Source organism: Hydra vulgaris, chromosome 11 (genome assembly GCF_038396675.1).
Source record: "Hydra vulgaris chromosome 11, alternate assembly HydraT2T_AEP".
NCBI lineage: Eukaryota > Metazoa > Cnidaria > Hydrozoa > Anthoathecata > Hydridae > Hydra > Hydra vulgaris.
This window is the reverse complement of record NC_088930.1, coordinates 11,000,798-11,024,343: the sequence shown is the minus strand read 5'-3', so window position 1 is coordinate 11,024,343 and position 23,546 is coordinate 11,000,798. Positions and strand designations below refer to the sequence as shown.

Here is a 23,546-nt window from a genome sequence, read left to right as displayed (position 1 = left end):
ACACACATATCTCAGCTTCTATTACTCATTTTTAAATGAAATTTTCAGAGTTTGTTTATCTGTATATAAGTTAGTATGTGAACATCATATAGCTAGAATTCTTCGTTTTAAGAACATTTTTTGTTGATTCAGTATTAAAAAATGTAAATTTTTTTTTTGCAATATGAATAAAATTTCTTTCTGTTGAAAAATAAAATAAACTTGGCAAGAAAATGTTTTTTTTTATTAGACGATCTCCTTAATGGGCTAGAGCCAGCGTGGAACCTCAGACCTCTTAGTCCAAGGTTCCACGCCGAAGCGAGTCAGAACTCTAAGAGATCGTACATAAATAACGCAACACTAAACTTATTTAAAAAATAAAAGCAGGAGTTATTTCTTCTTTTCGCGGCAATTTTGACCGTAAATAAAAGGCTATTTTTATTTTAATTAAAGTTTCTGCTTAGGAAAACTTTTGTTCTTTTTTGTTTTGTCTATTAGTTAAATTTAGCGTTGCGCAGTTTATGGACGGTCTCTGCGCCACGGCTTCACAAATTTTTATTAACGATGTTAAAACGGCTAAAACTGTAAGCATTTCGAATTCGAAAAAGTGATTGTAGAATAATACTGGATATTTTTAAATTAAAAAGTATTAATTAATAACGAATATCGCTATTAGCAAAAAAAAAAGCTCTTAATTGTCATTAAGAGTTTAAAATATCATTTATACGATTTCTCCTGATTATTTCGGTAACAATTTCTAAAAAAATGGCAAAATTACTAAATATGGCAAAATCAATAAATTTCAACCCATAAAGTATTAAAATGGTCACTTTACCCTATAGTGTACAGCGGCACATCCGGCATTTCCGCAACTAACCAATTATGAAAAAGTCATACCCGGTACATTTTCAATTAATTCGTAAAGCTTTCAAATCCGAAGTATCTTACTCAACTTAGGTAACTTTTATTTTTAATGTGTTTATAAAAGAAAATAAATAACTTACAAAAACTTTTAAAAATGAAAACTATATACAATATATCTATATAATATATATACATAGATCTATATTAGTTCGTTTGAAAGTATATATTTGGTTTGAGCTAAATAGAGACTATAGCTCTTCAAATACCACAAATAAGCCAGAAAACAACTCGATTTGTTTTTACGTATTAAATTATACGCATATATTGTAAGAGATAAATCGTATTACACGAGAGAAAATTTTGAACAAGAAAAAAATTAACATGAATCGTCATTATACTTCTAACAGTGAACAAAAAAATGTTCCGTTTATTTACCGACAGTAACAGGAGAAGTTGTACTTATATCCGTAGAGGTACGCCGTAGAGTATTAAAACCAGGTAAAGATTTTCGAGATCTAAACAAGCAATACTATAAGAAATAACGGTTGAATTATTATATAAATAATAATTATAAATAACACTGACCTTGCAAGCTGTGAAACATCTGACACTCCATTGGTCACAACAGTAGAATGACTAATCGAAAGGCCATTTGAAATACTAAGTTTATTAGCTCGTACAGAACTAACTGGTTGAACATGAAAAGAGTTTATTTTAACTTTGGCTTGAGGTGGTAAGTTTTTATGCGCAACAGGGGTTTGCTGTATAGTATTGTTTAAATTTCGAGATACAACAGGTTGAGACGTTACAACAATAAGTTGTGAAGTTCTATTTGAGTTATCAGACTTTTCACTTAACTTACTAGAGGATTTTTGACTAACAGTACAATTATTAATTACTACGGTTTTGGGAATAGAAGTTACCAAAGATAAAGGAAAATTTAGTTGATATACTGACGAAGCAGGCGCAACCGAAGGTGATTTTAATGGAGACAGCACATTTGTTGCTGGGATTTGTCCAGATGATGAATTAGCAGGAAGATATGCTGTGTTCTCATTTTTAACTCTCTTAAGAAATATATGTTTAGAATCGGAATTTTTCACTAAATTTGAAGCAATAGATTCCAAAAATAAACGATTGTTAACAGATAAAGAATGCATCGTTTTAATCTTTGTAGAGTATGGATGCAGTCGTAACCTAGATGGCTGATAACTGGTACTTTTATCTAATTTGACACATGGTGTCATTGATTTAGTTTTTACTAATGTACTTTTATGAATCCATTTATTTAAACATTTACTACTAATTGGTTCTGGTTTAGCTATGAGATTATCACTGTCACTATTAGATAAATCCAGTGGAGCCTTGAAATGTGGCCTAAAAGATAAATATGATAATTAATTAGAAAGATAATAGGTAGAAATTAAACAGTAATTAACAAAAAATGTATGAAAACTATAGTTCTTTAAAACTATAGTTCTTTAAAAATTTGAAAAAATATTATAACTATAGTTCTTTAAAAATTTGAAAACTATAGTTCTTTAAAAATTTGAAAAGTTCTTTAAATATTTTAATAAAAATCCTTTAACCATTATTTTGTTTGCAATAGATTTTTTTGCCCTACCATAGTTGATATTTATTAATACAATGTTGCAAAAAGAAACATAACAATGAATAAATAATAATAAAATAACGTATTACTTTGTTTTTTAAGGATTCAATATTAAGAAATAATTTATCTTTATAAACATCTGTAATATAACTTTCATTAATTTTTCAAATAAAATGAACTAAATCAAAACTTAAATGACAATACTGAAACTGGATTTCAAGAGACATTACGCCTGTAAATCTTAATATGAAAATATATAGCAAATTAATGTTTTAAAACGTTTGTTACTCTAGTATTTGAATGATTTAAATTTTTTTTTTTTATAGAGAAATGGACTTTAAAATTGAAAAAAAATTCAAAATAAGAAAACAATAGACATGTTGATAAAAAGATAAAACAATAGACTTGTTTATAAAAAGTTCACTTAAAACCACTTTAAAACAATTATGTAGATGGTACTATAAATATTATCTATATGATTTTTAAACATACTGAGAGTGAATCAAAGAACGTTAAAAAAAAAATACAGATAAAAAGGATAAAAATCATATTTGATCATAAAGATTAAAACTTCTCAATGAAAGACAACTCAAGAACTCAACTGCACTTTTGTAGACAAAAATTAAACGAAAAAAAAAAAAAAAGATGATTCTAAAATATTTAAACCAGTAAAAAGCAGTTGAAAAATTTATAAAACAGAAGCTCATCATTAATTATCAATCTTATTTTATATTAAATCATTTCAGTTAAAATGGAAAATACTTTATTCTAAATCTACTGATAAAATAAGTCAAACAAAACATTTATTATTGCTATAGATTTTCTGAAAATGGCATTTTGCAGCCCAATTTTGCGCCTAGCCAACTATATCAAGAAATCTATTTAACAATACATTAAACAAACGCATTAAAAACTCATTTAATTCATCAAGAAGTATTAGATGGTAAATGCTATCTGACCCAATTCAGCTTAATCACACTAAGCAAAAACAGTGTCACATGTCTTAACAAGAAAAGAGTATACACAATGCAGATAACCTTGCAAACTGGCCAGAATATTGTCATATCTAAAATTTATATAAGTATTTTAAAAGAACTTGCTATAAGATAATTTGGCATTTTGGACAAAGAATTTTTGACAAAATTCTTATAACATTATTTTTCAGCTTTTCCCCTTTATGGTATGACTCTTAACTCTTTATGGGTTGTACCCATTCATATTTTTTAGTTTTTACCTCTTATATAAAGTATTGGCCATAAATAACAATCCATCATGCTATTTTAGTATGAATTACATTTAGCATTTATATTTGCAAAAATTCACCCATTTGTCGGGAAACTAGGTTTGAATCCACAGACTATTCTTTCACATGCTTTTGTTTAGCACCACTTCACTCTCTCACCTTTCTCTTTGTTCTATATGGTTCTCCTTCATCTCAAGACTACACTCTTTATGATGTTATTTCTGATCAAATTGACCGAGCCCTCTCTCTTTATCCATCAGCTAAGATTATTGTTGTCGGTGACTTTAATGCTCATCACACTTAATGGCTTGGCTCTAGTGTCAGTGACTCTGCAGGCATTAAAGCCCACAACTTTTGCTTGGAGGGGCATGTGAGCTTGAAAAGGATCTAACTTCTGCTACAGCATGGGGCTCACAGTGGCTGGTGAACTTTAATTCAGATAAAAGTCAATCGTTATCGTAATAATTTAGATCTTCCTATATTTATGAACGGTAATGTACTCGATGAGTCATCTACTCTTCATCTTCTAGGATCAACTCTTACTTCCAATTTTTCTTGGAAACCATATATCCAATCTGTTGCAAAACTAGCATCTGCTAAGGTAGCATCTCTTTATCAAGCTCAACACTTTCTTACTCTGGATTCTATTCTCCATCTCTATAAATCTCAAATCTGGCTTTTTATGGAATACTGTTGCCATATCTGGGGCGGATCTTCTAATAATGCTTTTTCTCTTTTAGACAAGGTGCAAAAATGCATTGTAAACATAGTTGGGCCTGCTCTTGCAGCCAACTTCCAACCATTATCACATCGCCATAATGTTGCTTCTCTTTCTCTTTTCTACAAATACTACAATGGGCACTGCTCTAAAGAGCTAGCGTCTCTTGTGCCATCTACTAAAATTCATTCTCATGTTACTTGTCATTCAATTAAGTCTCATCCTTTTTCTGTGACTGTTCCTAAGTGCTCCAAAAACTCTTATTCGTCTAGTTTTTTCCTGAACATCAGTTCTTTGGAATTCACTTCCTTTATCTTGCTTTCCTGATTCATATAATTTGCAATCCTTTAAGTCGTCTGTCAATTGTTATCTTGCTCTACAATCTTTATCTTTTTTCTTCCAGAAACTCTAATTAGTGGTTGCTTGCAGCCTTTTTAAAAGCGAAGATGTTTTGTTCATATTATTTGTCAAAAAAAATACAAAAAAAAAAAAAAAAGTGGTCAAAATAAACTAACCACAAAAATAAAATTAAAAAACCTTAATAAAAAAATACAAAAAAAAAAAAAAAAGAATTAATATTTTGTTGACAATCTTTTTGCTTTTAAGCATTCATTGGTATGACTCAGCACGAAGTTCACTAAATTCCGAGTAATCTCTTTTGAATCACTATTCAGTAATTTTGTTACTAATTCTTTCAGCTGGTTCAAATCATTTTATTTCAATTTTACTTGTGGTTTAACCCAGACCACAAATTCTCTATGTAATTGATCTGGACTACTGACAGGCATGGTTTTAATGTTGTTTTCTCCAAACAATTGCTTGCAAATCTTAGCAGCATGTAGCACTATCTTGTGAAAAGGCTCAGATTTGAAGATTATGAAAAGGCAAGAATCTTTTGGGAGAATGTCAATAAAAGGCATCAAATAATTATCCAATGTCTAAATATCTAAGAGAATCAAGCCTTCCATCAAATATTTTGAAATGACTGACACATTCATAGTTCATGCAGACCCAGATGCCTATACTAACACTACCATGTTTTATTCTATTCGTAGAACAACTTAAGTCCATTTTGTTATGTGGCTTTCTTCTCAGCATTACTTGGTTTTTTCTTAAATCAACTTCAACATTTATTTCATCTCTGAAAAAATCTTTGTGCAACATGCTCATAGACCAAACTTTATGAGTTAAACGCCAGTTTTTTCTTATTTTCTGATGTTTTATCAATAGACATAAAGTAGCTTTACTATAACTATGTCAACATAATAAACATAGTAATAGTTTTTCTCAGGCCGCTCGCCACATTTAATTGTGTTTTTGTAGTATTATCCTAATTGTTTGAGCACTAGCAACAACACCAGAAGCTTTTTGTCCTTTTCAAGATCAGTAGATGATAACTATCTTTTTTTTTTCACTATGCGAATAAGTAAACATTTATTTCTTTTATTTGAAATGCTGAGCTTTGCAGGACATAAAAGATTTTGAATTGTATTGTATCTTTAATATCAGTTGATTTTTGTACTTCCAATCATTTTCCCAGTCAATTTGATTGTTTTATAGCTGAAATATTGCTATTAATTAGATAATCATTTTTCTATTCAATTTCAAGCAAATTTTTCAAATATTTATAACAATTTAAATAAAAATTCTCAAATAATTATAAATAGTTAGCAAATAAGCACAAACAAAATTTTTAACCAAAATTTTGAAGGAGGTTTGAAATAATACAGTGGATTGTTAAGTTTGGCCATAACAATTATTTTAGATTATGAGATATATGCCATTTATTTGAAAAAAAAAAGAAAAAAGAATGTTCATCAATATACATTTTTTATATTTATAATGAGTCAAACAATCATTGATTTAATATCAATCAAAGTCCAATGATATCAAAAAAAAAAAAACATGCTGGGTTGTTATTAATGGCCAATACTGTATCTATATATATATATATATATATATATATATATATATATATATATATATATATATATATATATATATATATATATATATATATATATATATATACACACACATATATATATATATACATATACACACACACACACACATATATATATATATATACACACAGTGGCAGATCTATATATGGGCTAAAGCCCGGGGCCCCGACCAGTTAGGGGCCTGTATGAAAAGAGAAATTTAACATATTATCGTGAATATTCATTTATCAAATGTAAAGGTGGTTAAATAATTAATTATTTCAAACATAAGTAAGTGTATGTGAAAATTCAAGCGAACGAAAACTAAATTTTTAGAATAGAGAATAAAAATTGCATTGGCATTGTTATCGCTACAATGATGTTCAAATGCTTTTGTATTGAAAAATTGTTAAGTGTCTTTGCTAGCTTTTGTAAAAATAGTGCACCTGCGACTCAGCTTTGAATGATTAAGTTTATTTTTGTGCAAATTCCACTGATTATTTTTCATTCGCTCGGTATTAAAATTATAACATATTAAATAAAATTTATATAAATTTTATTTCTATATAGGTTTAACGATGACGGGTCGTAAATATAAAAGTGGGTGTCAAAAAAGAAAATTAGCAGAACAGAAGCAAGACGCAATAAAAAAAATGTAAAACATTAACCAACTTCTTTTCAATCCAATCCCAGATCGACGAAACATCTTCAGCTCAAATTAAAGATAAAAATAATGATCAAAATGTTTCAATATTTGAATCATCAGAAATTCAAACATCCCCATACATCGTTAAACTGCCCTCCGAAGATAATTTTTGTGATTTGGGCACATGGCCCGATATATTAAATAGCGATTTCATTAATTTTTATTTAACCAAAGATAGGACATATTTTCAAAATAAGGGTTTCCCTAAACGTGATTATGCAGCTTCGTGCAGAATTTCAAAAACACAAAATCGATATTTTTCTGAAGAACTATTTAAAAAACGGCTTAAAAATGCACAGCCAGTGTCAAGAAATTGGATATGTTATTCGAAAAGCACAGGAAACATATATTGTTTAATGTGCAAACTATTTTCTATAAACGTACAAGCATTTTCCAAAGGGTTCTCTGATTGGAAACATGGAGAGGAATATGTCATACTCCACGAAAATTCTACGCCGCACAAGAACGCCGTTATAAATTGGACAACGCGAAAAGAAAGGAAAAATACAATCGATAAACAATTAATGCAAGAATTGGAGCAGGAATCAGATAAATTTTATAAAATTTTGAAGCGTGTTGTTGCTGTTGTTAAGTTTTTGAGTGAACAAGGTTTAGCATTTCGTGGTCACAATGAAACATTTAGTGTTCCAAATAATGGCAATTTTATGGGCTGTTTGGAATTGATTGCTGAATTCGATCCGTTTTTTAAAGAGCACATACAGAAATGTTCAGGAAAAAAACACTCTGTTTCTTACCTAACCAAAACTGTGTATGAAGAAATTATTATATTAATGGCGAAAAAAGTAACAAAAACAATTATAGAGGAAGTCAACTAGACAAAATATTATTCGATTGTTGTTGATTCAACCCCGGATGTGGTGCATGTTGATCAACTCGCTATTATACTAAGATATTGCTATCAAGGTGATGTATTCGAGCGATTTTTAACAATTACCCCAATCACTTCACATACTGGAAAATCTCTACTAAATGTAGTCAAAACAATATTAGATACAAATAATTTGTCCATCAAAAATTGTCGCGGCCAATCATACGACAATGCCGCCAACATGTCAGGCCAATATAACGGCTTAAGGGCACTACTGCAGAGAGAAAATCAGTTGGCAGTATATACACCGTGTGCAGCACATAGTTTAAATCTGATAGGGATAGAAGCCGCAAAAGTTGTGCATGAAGTTGTAATATTTTTCGGTACAATTCAGCAATTATTTGTGTTCTTTTCAAGTTCTACTAAAAAATGGAATGCAATTACTGACGCTTTAAAATTAAATGAGAAAACACACACCCTAAAAAATTTAGGCAAAGCCAGATGGTGCAGCCATTATGAAGCTGTTAAAGCTTTAAAAAATAATTATGAAGAAATTTTAACGGTTTTAAAATCAATTGCAAACGATGACCAAGAAAAAATGGACCAAAGAGAAGAAGCGAAGACATTATTTTCAAAAATGACTTCATTGGAAAATGGAATTTTGGTTATTTTTTGGGAACAAATTCTGGAAAGAATTAATAAAGTAATTAAAAAATTACAGACAGCCGGACTAGATTTGTTAGACGCTTCCGCTCTTCTTTCATCACTTGAAGGATTCATTAAAGAAAAAAGAAACAATATCGACACCGAATTGACCCAATACGAGATATTAGCAAAAACTTTGACTAATTACCTTAGTTCGGAATATAAAGATAAAAGAAAAAGAATACTAAGATACTCAGACGGTACAACAGGGTGTGGGAGCAACTTAACAGGGAAAAACAAATTTAAAATTGAAATCTTAAATATAGTTTTGGACAAATTTCAAAATTCTTATTTGATATTGGAAACAAGAAAACAAAAATAATAGATGAATCCAGTATGCAGAATGCATGTAAGTTTTATAAAGAGGATATTGAAGATTTTGCCACGCTGAAAAATGAATGCATTTATTTTAAAGAATATATTAACATAATTGTAGTTAACAAGCAAAGCCAAATTAATTGTGCTGAAATTTTAAAATAATTTATGACAAACACCTTATCGATACTTTTCCGAATTTGTACACAGTAATGAAAATTTTCCTTACAATACCTATAACCAATTGTGAAGCAGAAAGATCATTTTCCAGAATGAGCTATATTAAAAATAAGCAAAGAAATACAACGAGTGATGACAGATTGGCTGATTTAATGCTTCTATCCATAGAACATAAAATTACAAAGTCATTAAACTACGATGAGGTTATAAAGGAATATGCCCTAATAAAGGTTCGAAAAATACGTCATTAAAAATCTCAAAATTAAATAACTTGTTTTTGTTATGAATTTATTATGCTTAAATATTTACGATATTTGTGATTGTTAGTGAATAGGAATAATAATAATAAAAACAATTAATTTTTAATATTGTCTTTCAATTTATTTAAATAATGAACCGAAAATTAATTAATCGCATAATCAATTAAAAATCTTTATTCGTGTAGGACTAGGGCCCCTTGCTATTTTTAAGCCCTGGGCCCCCAAAAAGCTAGATCCGCCACTATATATATATATATATATATATATATATATATATATATATATATATATATATAATATGTATATTTGTGTGGCAAATAATGTATATCATATTTAATATGCAATACATAATTAATATGCAAAATACATACAGGTCATATTATTAATATGCACTTGTATTATTAGGTTTACTTCTTAGCAAAATAAGACTTTAAAATAAACTTACCATGGCGGTACTCTATCTTCAATTGAATCAATTTTTATGTTATTATTTTTAACTTCAACAGTTGATTTATTTAAGTAATCATCGTAAGGACTATATGCACGATCAAACAAAATTCTCCCTCCTCTACCTACTCTACGCCTTGCAAAACCAATAAAGTGATGGGATTTATTAACTGAAGTAGAACTGTAACAAAACCTTGAATCACCACATCCTCCTTCAACAGGATGAGTCCATGGCCAATTACCCATAAAATCATATAGAGGCTATGTAAGAAACATAAGAAATAAAAAAGTAAAAGCAACTTTATTAGCAAATGTCAAAAACAAATATTAACAAACATAAAAAAAACAAAAACTTACAGCATTGTAACTAACACCCTTTTCGCGTTTAAAAGTATACTTTCCATCTGGACAATCATTTGATATTAAATCAATGTCACGAGTTTGTGAGACCTACATTAATTGTAAACTTTTTTTGCACATACAAAACAAAAATAACTATTAAAAAAAAAATTAATTGATCAACCATAAAATTTAAATATTTATTTACAAAAGCCAAAAAATAATTAAAACCGTTTGAGAAGAGTTTTCAGGTTGTTGAATATTTTCTGTTGACATAAATGCAGCTGACTAAATATCAACAAACATTTTAAAATTTTCTAAATAAAGAAAAAAAAAAAAAAAAAAAATCAAAATAAGTTGAAATAAACATTTTATTACCTGTTGTTGCATAGCCGAGCGTTGTTTAAATAACTTATGGCGTCTCCTAAAACAAAATAAAAATAACATTGACATAAGTTTGTCTGAATTCTGATAACATAAAATATAAAAATAGTTAAAAACTAACCGGGCTTCGTCTGCTGTTAAATCTTTCTTGATCTTTTCGTCCTTTATTAAAATTAAATTTTTTTATATAAATACATACAATTGCAGAAAATAAATAAATATATTAAACATAAGTCAAAAGAACATTTTAAGAAGAAATCAGTCAATCAAAAATTTTATTCAAATTTTATCTTAAATTTTTTAAGACCCACACAACAGTATAGAGAAACAACATCTCACAAACTTATATATAACCTCTCTCAATATGAGACCAGTGTGCAGCTTTTTCAATATCTAACTTTTACTATTAGACAATCATATTTCTTATATTTAAAATCATTTTTAATCTTTGAACCATATAAAAAAACCAAATTAGTTATTTGGTTACTTTGTTTGACAATAAAATTGCATTTTGTAATATTTAGAAATTATCCAAGTTACAAAAAAATTTACAAGAAATTATCCAAGTTACAAAAAAATTTTTTCAACAAGGGAAAACTAGAACAGAAATAAAATAGAAAATAAAAATATTAATAGAAATAGAAAATTTAAAAAAAAAATAGAGTAGAATAAAAAACTTTAAAAAAATACTTTTATGTACAGAAATTTGAGGACACTTAAATCTTTGAGTTTTGTAACTCTGGTATTCTAACAAAAAATTTAAGGGTAACAAATTTTCAACCAGACAGTATTTTTTTAATGTTTTAAAAAAACAAGTGATACTCACAATTCCTTGTTTATTAAAATGAGGCTGCTGTTGCTCTTGGCGCTTTAGAATATCATAACATTGAAACAGTAAATCACCTTGAAAGTCTTTATTTGAATATCTAAATCATATTTGCTAGTTTTCATCATTTATGCACAAAATGAAAACATCACAAATTGATATTACAAATAGTTTATTCGAAAACCTTGTTTCAAGAATTTTCATTGTTGTTTTAAGCAAATCACGTTTTTTCTCCTCTCGCAGCTTTACCATCTCCATCAACAGACTAAAAATAAAAAGTTAAAACATCATGTTTGAGTATATTTTATACTTATGTATACATCAAACAAAAGTTTGGACAGACTAAATGCAAATAACTCTATTATGGAATTATATATATATATATATATATATATATATATATATATATATATATATATATATATATATTTTTTTTAATACAAAAATATTTTTAATAAATATTAATAACAAAAAAAATATTTGAAATGTTGACAGTGGTGCCTGCTCTGAGAAAAAAAATTTATACATTTAGAAGTGGTTTAAATTCTTCCAAGATTATGGATTTTTGCTCTGAACATCCCAGCGCATTAACAAAGCTGAAGCAGTAAAAAATTGTTTTGAAATAACTTCAAATCACTATTAAAAACATTGCTGAGGATGCTGTATATTTATTGGCTTGTACTGTGCAACTTTTTAAAACAAATCATGAGCAAATGATTGTGATTTTAAAACTGAAGCCTTATTGTCCTAACGGAAATAACCAGGAGAACCAAGAAAAAGAAGTATCCAGGAAACTGAAAAAGAACAACATGGCAAGTTCAATTAAATTTCATGGTTTTGTTTACTGATTTTTTTTTATTACTGTGATGTAGTGCACTAGATGTTCTTATCACAGGGTTGTACAGTTAAGAAGGAGTATTCCCCAAAAGTTATATGCCATTCGAGAGGAGCAATACAAATAAACATCAAGAATAATGGAAAAACATGACTTTTCCAACGAAAGCAAATCAAGAACCATGGCTAAGCTACAAATTTAACTAGATTTGGCCTCCTGCAACTTTTTCTTGATCCCTAAACTGAAGAAACCTATGAAAGGATGGTGATTTTTAGAGATAAATACTGCATGGTTGGAAGAACTCAAGGCCATAATAAATATCAATTATAAGAACTGCTTGATGATTACAAAAATTACTGTCACAAGTGTTTTGTATCTATATATAGATCTAAATAGCCCACCGAATTAGAAAAATAAGATTGACAAATAATTGTTTTAGGTTGACATCAGCTTGCCAGAAAAGTTAGAATAAAGGTTTGACCAATCTATTAATGTGCAAAAGTTTAGCATGAAGTTGACAGAAAAACAAACACTGCATTTACTGATTTTTCTTTCAAACTTCATTTGCCTAATAATTTGAAAAATGAATGCAGCTTTTTTTTAATTTTATTAGGAATTTAAATGAAACATTAGTTATGTCAATTTTTTTTTTTATTATTTTATATAAAACATTTGTTTACCCATTTTAATAGTTTAGATTAAAATTAATACAAAAATGTAGAATATAGAACATTTATTTTGCCATTTTATTTTATTAAGAGTTAAAATAATACATTTATATTTGTATTGAATTTAAATAAAGCGTTGACTTGCATTTTTTCATTTATTTAAAGCAGCTAATAAAACCAAGCTTTAAAACTATGCATGTCAATTTAATAATGCTTATGGTAAATTACAAACAGTTAAGACTGAAGATGTTGCAAATAAATAAACTTTATACATGTCTGTATGTAAATATTTTAAAAAAGCACCTCATCATATAGATATTATCTTATAGAAAAGACAAAATGGTTTTCTCTATTTAAAATTTAATGCCAGTGCACAAAAAAAAGTGTTGGTTGGATGGCCATTTTTAGATTTTAAAATTTCATATTCACTTGCTAATTAAATTAAAATAAAAACAGTGAAAAGAATGCTTTGAAGTTAAAACTTGGCAAAACGAACATTTTATTAAAAATCTAGATAAAAAAAACAAAATAAAAACAACAACAACACAAAAACATTTTTTTTTTAAATATATTAAACAAAATAATAAAAATAAAAATGGAAAGACAAACATTTTATTTAAATTCTAAATAAATTAGTTAAAATTATTATGGAAAAAATTATACTTATTTAAGTTCTTAAATGATTATGTAAAAAAATGAAAAAAATGAAAAGGGCAAAACAAAATTTTTTTTAAAAGCCTAAACAAATTAATTTAAAAAAAAACTAAATTAAAATGAATATTTTATTTAATTAAATGAAACATTAACATATTTTTTTAAAAATGAATTTTTTTTTTTTTGAATTATTTCATTTAGAATTTCATTAAATTTCAAATAAATTAACCAAAATAAAATTTAATTTAATTCTTAATTAAATAATTAAGATAAAAACTATAAATATTTTAAAATAAATTCAAAATAAATGCAAAAAACAAAAACAAACTGTTTCATCCAATCCTTAATAAAACACTTAAAATAAGACGGAAAAACAAAAACAAAACAAGCTTTTATCAATTCAAAATAAAACAATTAAAATAAAATCTGTTTTATTTAAACTCCTATTAAAATGGTAAAATGTTCATTTTGAAAGACAATTTGGCTTTGTTTCTCTCAATTTTATGCCAAATGTTTGCAGTTAGTTGATTTGTCGAACCCTGTTTCTAAATTTTGTGCTGACCTGACACAGTTTTAGGTCGGCAATTTTCGCTAACCTTACTTTTCTTAATTCTGAGAGATATAATTCTATATATACACATCAGTGTTTACTTAATTTTAAACTATATGTATATGCAAAACTTTAATGTAGAAAATTACCATGCTCTATTTAATTCACGTCGTAAGCTCAGCATTTTTTCATATGATGCTTCGTCATTTTTACGATTCTAGAGAATTAAATTATAAAATATATATATAAATAACATAATTTCCTATTATAAAATTCTATAATGAACTGTATCCAGAAAAGTTTGAACTGATCAATCAATCAACTCCAAAATGATACAATCAATAGCAGAATACTAATATTTATTAGTGATTGTATCAATAAAATAACCAAACTATATATTAATTAGTATATTATATTTATGAATTATTATTTCTATAAAATGCCAATAGTTTATAAATCAATAGTTTGTAAAAATTAATAGTTTGTATAAATCAAAGATAATATAAAAATACAAAAACGAACTTTTCGAGTTTGCATTTTTTCTATTCTTCTTCTAAATGCAACATAAGGATCATGCAAGGCACTACCATCCTTTTTTTCAGTACGTACAGTAGGAGTCAAGCAAGGTACAGTAGCTTTAATTTTTTTTGGCTTCCAATAATCAAATAGCTGAGTAACAAGTCCAACATCTTTTTTAAGAAGAGCCTTTGCATCACTGAGGAGAAAAAGCTAAAAAATAAAACATTTTAATAGATGCATATAATAGGGTATATAAATGGTGAGAAATATGCAACATATGAATAACTCAAGCTGATTTCGAAAAAACTTAATATAAGTTATATTGGTTTTCTAAAGCTTATAGAAAGGGTTAGATAATTTATTTGTTTTTAATAAATTGTTAAGTCCAATTATTTTGATGGTTTTATCTCCAATTAGTCTTAAGCTCTCCATCTCCAAATTTAGCCTTCAATTAGTTTTAACTAATACTAGTTATATATTAATAAAAATTTTGCTTTTTGATTTTAGAGCAATTAAAATTTAAGTCAAAGATGGAATTAAAATTTAAAAGACCAAAATGAATCTGATTATGCTAAGGTTTATTGTGTTAAACATCAAATAAGGGTTTGGGATGGGACAACAACCTTTTTTTCTATTACTTTTTGTTTTAATGAAAAAGGCGATCGAAATAAAATAAGTAAAAAAGTCAGCAAATGTATATGTATATATACACTCACACACACACACACACACACACACACACAAAGAAATCTTACGTCAATTCTAGAGCCAGAGCTATTTTCTAAAATATCAATCATTTTTTCAAATTCTAGTGGAGTAATCTTCTCATTATTAGGTTTGTCTTTATTATAAGCTTCAATCCATTGTAAATCATCATCATCACAGTCATATTCAGGTAATTCATCTTCTAATGTGAAAGCTGTTAAGAAATAATAATACATTTAGTTTTAAAAATAAAAATTACACAATAAAATTACCTACACTATTATATTTTTGTTGTTGTTGTGAGTGAATTATATTATTTAGAAAAAAAAGCAAGCATTTATTTCTCAGCATAATTTTTAAAAAACAAGCAATTGAAAAAAGTTTTTTTTTCCAATATCAAGATACTTGTTATTGGAATAAAAAAACATTAACAGTAAGGTTTTCAGAGTTCTGTGAGCTTTTAATAGCTGCAAAATAACAGAGTACTAACAAATCTATGTTATGCATAGCTTTTGTTAATGCTTATTGTCAAAATCACATAAAGTACACTTTGTTACAAATTTAAATTGATAAGCAAGGCTGATACGACTGGATAGCTAATTGTTTAGGGTGCTATGCACTATCTGTGATTGAGTAATCATTCTCCTTTAAGGTGGCTCAGACCACTACTAAAAACTTTTATACCGTACTCCTATTTGACCTTTTCATTTTTTACTAATAGCATAAGATAAGAAGTGCAAGGACCAACTTATAAATTTTTTATTTTTAATTAATTATATTTTAATATATTTCAAAATTATAGTAACTAAATATTCATAAAAATAAAAAAAAGTAAAAAAACAAATTTTTTCGAAATATATTTTTAGTTTAAAAAAACAAAAAATGCATAATAAACAAATTTATAATTAAAATATATATATTTTTTTCTATTGCTTTCAAAAGAAATTTATAAAAAAAAAAGTAAAATTTTACTGAAATGAGCATAATGGCTAATTGGATAGTTGAACACTACTTAAATGTATAATGAAAAATCACCTTGAACATGAATAAACTGCTTTGGCATTTGTACATTAGGACGTTTGAGTTGTTCATAATCTGCTTGATACAGGACAGCATCAGGAGTAGGAATAATAAGACGCTGAGCTTCTCCATATATCTGTTGAGCAGATATTGCTCGTTGTAAATGATGTTCCTAAAACAATTGAAACTTCAAGTTTTAATCATAACAATACAACCTCCCTTGTTCCTAAACAAAATGTGTGTAAAAGATGTACAAATCTCAAGTAACAATGTAGAAAATTTTTTATATTTGACAATAATGGTTGATTTTTACTTAATAAGTATGCCAGATTTTTATTAGAACAAAAAATTGATAATTTATTAACTTCTAGTAGTGATGTAGTACTAAATTATACTATAAAAATACTAAATTATATGATATCATTTCACATTTCTGCAAAGTTTCAAGTCATTTCTATTTTCAGTTTATTTTTAATAGCTTAAAGAGTCTCAAATGTTACAACTGCCACTCTAGCAGAATTGCCTTTGAGTGTATACCATAGCATGCAATATTTTGAGAGTGATTTTCTTTTTAAAGTTCAATAACTTTTGTAATGTTTTTTTTTTGAAAAGAGTTGAAATTTCTTGCAAAATATATTGGAACAAAAATATAAATATTATCAAACAATAATGCAGAATAATTAATAAATTTTAACTTATATTAAATAAATTATTATAATTATAAAGTTTAACTTATTTTAATGGGTAACTCCAAAAAAACCACGCAAGGAAATCAATGTTTTGTTAAGTATTTTTATAACAATACAATTATCAAACTCCCATCAACTTTTTTTTTAATGTACCTATATAGAAATTCAGTAAACAAAAAGTGGTAGATAATATCCATGTCATACAAGAATAGATTTTTAAGAATAAAAGTTTTAAATTGGACAATGCACAGAATAGAGAAATGAAAATTTTAGCGACTTAATATATTTACTTTGTTAATATATTCTTTTTGTTTTACTAGTATTCCATACTTTCCAACTAATAAAAAAACTAATATTTAATATAGTAAAGATTATTAAGTTTTAAGATGGCACATTGTATCATGGCGTCAAATCAATTGTTTAAATACATCATGCACAGACTTAAAATAAGTCACAAACAGAAGAAGATTTATTGTTTAACTCATTGTGCTGTTATGTTTGGGAATAATATTTCATATAAGAATTAGAAATGTGCCTCTGCCCGGTTTGGACCCGGTAATTCGGTATTTGGAACTGGCCATTTTGTTGATGTACCCAGCCTTGTGTCTTTCAAAATTTTTTTTTTACAGACATAAACTTTATGTACTATAATTAATAAATAATAAAAATAATAAAACAAATTTTGTTTTAGTGTTACTTTAAATTGTGTAGAAATATTATTAACCAGATAAAAAATAGTGCCTCAAACAAAAAACCTCTTGATAGTTTCAGAAGTTGATAATTCCTATGTACTAAATCTAGATGTGTCTCACTTAAATTACGTTTTCGAACATATATTTTTGCTATATTATATTGCAAAACGTTGGTAGCAGATTATATTGCAAAAAGGAAACTGATTTATAGATATAAAAACCCTAGAGTAAACGAAATAATATGAGAATACGAAAGAAATAAAAAGAAAAAAAAACAAGTAATAATGGCTATTTTATTGCTTAGAAAGCGAGAGAAAGATACATTTTTTGCAATTTTAATTGCGAAAATTAAAGAAAATTTAATATTTTGCATAGACCGTTTTAAATAGTTGATTAAAAGGTGGTTGGTTTTAAACCAACCACCTTTTAACCAACATTTTCAACTGAATTTTTTTCCCATAAAGTTTTAGAAGTCAGACAAGATATCAATGGTTCACAGGGCCAACAACAATGTTTTCAAAGTGGGGGGCACACTACCTTATTTCAATAAAAATTCCACAATTTCTTATAAAAATCGTTAATTTCTTTAAAAAAAAAGAAAGAAGGTCTACACAAAAAAAGGAGGGTGCTTCCTCAGAAATGAGAACTTATTTTTTAGCCGTTTAAAAAAATCTAAACTCTGTTCAAATGAAGTTTTCAATCAATCATTTATCATTTGTTTTAAACAAAAAATCATAAAAGAATTCAAAATGAATTACAGAAAAAAAGTGTTGCCTAATTTATTTTTTATTTGGTGATTCGGTGCCAGGAACCAGGTCTTGGTTTTTACTGCTGTGTACCCAGAATTAGGACCTGACATATACTGGTTCCGGCAAACCTCTAATAAAAATGAGAAACTAATCAATTCAAAACTCAACTTAAAATTTAAATTTATTCAATATAGATTAAAATATCTAAATGGTTTTGGATTATTACTAGAAAATTTTTTACAATTTTAGTTCCAATATATTTTGCAAGAAATTAGTCAAAAAAACAGAAAAAAAAACCCAAAAGTTTAAAACAAAAGTAAAAACTTATGAATCTATGACAATATTAAAATAAAATAAGTAAATTTAAGCATAAAATTATAATATATTAAGTATTATAAATTTTTTTCTAGCCCCGAAGACCCCTGCTAAATCTTATAATTTTCCAGGATAATTGTGCCCACCTTCACACCTATGTTAGTCAGTTTACGCAGGCAAAATCTTTGTCAAAAAATTGTTAAATTTTGATGTTTTTTTATTTAGTTATTTTTTAAAAAAACTTTTCACATGATGTAATTTCAACATGGATGGCAAACTACAAGTTTAAAGTTTTAAGTTTCTTTTTTAAATTAAAAAAAAAAATTTAATTTAGCATGAGCTAAAAAAAATTATTATTTTGTAATTACGTCATAAAATTTGTATAAACTAGCAGGAGAGTAAATTTCATTCTTATGCTTACTTTCAGTAATATGTATTGTGCAAATATATCTTTAAATTTTTTTATTAATAATTGTTAACCAAAGTAAACTCAGCAAACTCAAACTTCTTATTTTTTAGTGTCTTTTAAATACTTAATAGTAAAAATAAAAGAATAAAAGAATATAAAAGCATTAATAAAATAAATTTATCACAAGTGTGAAAAAACCCATTTCTAATGGTAATGTACCATCTCTAACCCTTGTTGCCCCTACTCATTCCCATGCCCCTTCCCCACAACACTAAACCTCAATCCTCTATGCATATGTAAATGTATATGCATGTGTTTATACCAGGTCTATAAGCATGAAGTGAGCGTCGAGTTACAAATGTATTGATAGAGCATTTGTTGTGAACGGGCCTTAATTTTTTTTTTAATGTTGTCGCTATAACATCTGTCAAACATATTTAGTAAACATCAAGTCATTGTATAAACAACGTCATATTTTTTAATCGTGTTAAAAATGTCGAATTTCTAATGACAAAAATGATGATTCGCGGAAAGCACTAATTTTTGTTTTCATTTGAAGAAAGTGGCTGCAGAATCGCATCGAATGCTTGTCGAGGCTTATTGCTATCATGCTCTAATCGGAAGCAACATGCAAAGTATAGTTTCAACGGTTCAGAGATAATGATTTTGATGTGCGAAATGAAGAATGTGGGACGACCAAAAAGTTTGAAGACACAGAACTGCAAGCAATACGATGAAGAGATCCAAAAGTGCTGGAAATGGGTGCCACATGAATTGAATGAGGCAGATGGAAAAACAAAAAACCACATGTGGAATGTTGCGCTCACGAACACGAAAGGAAGTCAGTATTGCATCGAATTGTGACTGGTGATGAAAAAATGGGTTTATTTTAGGAATCCCCAATGCAAAAGATCATGGGTAAATCCAGGAGAAGCATCAACATCGACTGCAAAGCCTGATCGATTCGGAAAAAGACAATGCTCTGTGTTTGGTGGGACTAGAAGGAAGTGGTGTATCATGAAAAATAACCTGGCGAAACTGTTGATACGCAACGCTACCAACAACAAATGATCAATTTGAACTATGCATTGATCGAAAAAGGATCAGAATGGGCCATGGTTTTGTTGCATGATAATGCTCTGAGTCATACAGCAAGCGGTCAAGGAAATGATAGCATCACTTGGCTGGGGAAGAGTTACCACATACCACACTAATCTTCAGACTACCATTTATTTTCATCAACGACACGCATTGAATGAGCAACCCTTCAATTCCTACGAAGAAGTCAAAAAATGGGTCTCCGAATGGTTTGCCTCAAAAAACGATCAGTTTTATCGGCGTGAGAATTCCAAAATTGTGATAAAGGTGGTCAAAATGTGTAGCAATGGCAAATACTTTGAATAAAACATTTTTTACTTTTCAATTAGAAAATAGTGTTTTTATTTTGAAAAAAAAATGCTCATTTCATACTTGTTGACCTGGTATATATATATATATATATATATATATATATATATATATATATATATATATATATATATATATATATATATATATATATATATATATATATAACAGGTGATGCGGAAGTTATCGGACAAATCCATCCATTTGAGCATAATAATTAGTTTTTGTGGTTTTAATGCGTAGGCATAAACGTTCTATAAAATATAATTTTTATTATTTGAAACACAATTATTTAAAATGATTTTAAATGCAGCTGAACGAGAATCTTTTCGAAAGCGACTAAAAATGTTTTTTTTGTAAATAAACCTAATATAAAAAAGTCGTAAATCATTTTGAAAGGAAAATTATTTGCCGAAGTACAATATATGATAACCTAAAAAGACTTGAAACTGTTCAATCGTTTTCTGATAGACACTCTGGCCGTCCGACATCCTGGACTAGAGAAAGCAAACAAATTAACGAGACTTGTCAACAATCGAAAAGGGGTCAGTCAGAGAAAAATAGGTATTAAATTCGGTGTAAATCAATCGACAATTGGTTGTCGTTAAAAAAAATGAATATTAAATATAGAAAACTTGAACTCCAAAATACACTATAGAACGACAAATAAAGGAAAGGAAAGAAGCAGGAAACTAGTTAACCAACTCTATAACACAAAATCGCTTCTAGTTATTTATGACGAAAAATACTTTTGTTTTGCAGGGGACAACATGCCTGGAAATTCTGGATACTACACAAACAACAAAAAGACATGCCCAGAAGCTGTCCGTTTTATAGGAAAGAGAAATTTCCAAAAAGATTAATGTGGATAGCCATATGCGCTCACGCGGACGAGTGATTGCTCGCACTTCCAAGGCTGTAGCGATCAATTCATCAATCTATATTAATGAATGTTTAGAAAAACGACTTCTTCCATTTACAAGTATCATGGAGACTTTAACTATTTATTTTGGCCAGATTTAGCAAGTTCTCATTATTCTAAAGATTCTCTTGAATTTGGATGGGGAATCTAATACTGTCTATTACATTGATAAGAACATGCTGTTCAACACTGTGCTTCACCATGATTGTAGGTTCATCAGGAAGCTTCCTGATGAACCTACTGATGGTGAAGCACAGTGTTGAAGTAATCTAAAATTAAATAAGTGTTTTTACTCAATCTTATTATTGCTCTGTTCTTTTAGTACATTCAGCACTCTGTTTGAATAGACTACCAATTTATGATATATATATGTATATATATATATATATATATATATATATATATATATATATATATATATATATATATATATATATGTATATATAGTAGTGGTAGTATATATTTGTTACAACAAAAGTAAAAATAATTGACAAACAAACTCATAGGCTGTCAGATAACAGTTAGTTTTAGTGCAGCTCGTATTGCAACTTTCACTAAGGAAAGCTGCGAGCTCTAGTAATATTAGAGTTTATCGAGGCTCGCTTTTGACAGTTGGAGAACCGATTACTTTATCTGGTAACATGTTCCATGCATTCGCAATGCAATTGTTAAAAAAGTAGAACAAGTCAAAGAATCATCGTGCAGTTTTCACAAGTGAAGTCTTTGTGGTTTACACTTGATGGAATTGTGACTCAAGTAAAGGATGGATGTAGGTGGAGTAACTCAGAGAACGAATGTAGGTGGAGTATAGTTGTTTCCATAAAGAAGCATCACGAGATTAGAAAGTGTGTTTTAGGATGCCAGCATTTGATTTGCTTTAAATGAGGCAATGATGGATTGGGTTTCTACTTAAAGATCATTGGTGATTTCTATTAGCTTAGGGCTGTATGTTTGCAATGTAGTTCGCTATTTGAACAAGGGCCTAATTTCTCCATTGTAATATACTTGAGCTACTTTTTTTGGCTAAAGTGCATCAGCGCGTTCAGCTCCATGAGCCAAGATTTAGTCCAACGAACAGTTTGGTCAATATCTTATTAGAGTTGAAGTTGAGCAAGTGAGTTGACAATGCATAGGATTTTAGTGTCATCAAGCTGGAGATTGCAACTGTTTTCTTTTGCTTATTACATTTGGCAGATCATTGATGAAAATCTGACAAATAAAATTGGACCCAAGAACATCCTTGCGTACTTCTATGTTACAGGTAACTAATTCGTATGGAGTGTCGCCAAGGATGACTTGTTGAGACTTGTTGAGTAGAAACGCTTCTCCAATTGAGAAGATTGCCTTCAATTCGGTACATTTTATAAAGTATTTCAATGATGTGGGACTTTGTCAAAAGCCTTAGCAAAATTAATATTAGATCCAACTGAAGAGTTTTGGTGCAACATCAGCTCAAGAGCTTCATTGTTTCAAGGGGAATATTTGTAAAATGAACTGCTTTTTTAAAATCCGTGTTGACTATTTGTTAAAAGATTGTTTGATTTTAGATGCTGCATGATTGCCTTCTTGGGCTTTTTCCATTATTTTACACAGAGGTAAGGGATATTGGTCTGTAGTTTGATGGTTCGGTTCCCAGCTCTTTAAGGAAAGGTGTTAGCTTTTGGAGCGTGAGATTGGAATTTCACTCATTGTCTATACTTATGAAAGATGAGAGTAAGTGGAAAAGACATTTAGGTAGAACAAAAGCGTAAAATGTGAGGACTACAATTAGTGATTTAGATATATCTAGTGCTGAGATTTTCATTAGAGTGGCCAGAGTCAGTAATGATATGCTATTGAGGAATGTGTTAGTTCTATGATCAAAACAGGGAAGATTGTCATTGGATGGCTCTTTGCTGAAAACTGATTGAAATTGATTGTTAAATGAGTTGGCTATCTTGAGTCAGAGCTAATCTCTACTGGAACTGTTGCTTCGCTTAAATGAAGTCTGATTTATTACAGAGCATTTACTATTTATCTATGAAAACAGTCTTTTAGGGTTACGCTTATCATTGGAAGA

General features: G+C 28.2%; 1 protein-coding gene across 1 annotated transcript; it reads right to left on the bottom strand.

The window, feature by feature from the left end:
* Positions 1 to 1,135: 1,135 nt before the first annotated feature.
* LOC136086841 (enhancer of polycomb homolog 1-like) lies at positions 1,136 to 21,690 on the bottom strand. The gene is made up of 14 exons (XM_065809335.1): positions 21,652 to 21,690; positions 16,320 to 16,476; positions 15,335 to 15,498; positions 14,583 to 14,789; positions 14,210 to 14,277; positions 11,538 to 11,618; positions 11,354 to 11,453; positions 10,649 to 10,689; positions 10,522 to 10,567; positions 10,375 to 10,431; positions 10,162 to 10,254; positions 9,803 to 10,065; positions 1,429 to 2,220; positions 1,136 to 1,358 (listed from the first exon to the last, which is right to left on the bottom strand). Exons 1-14 carry the CDS (start codon positions 21,688 to 21,690, stop codon positions 1,271 to 1,273), a joined length of 2,196 nt encoding a protein of 731 aa, XP_065665407.1. The 3' UTR covers positions 1,136 to 1,270.
* Positions 21,691 to 23,546: the final 1,856 nt, after the last annotated feature.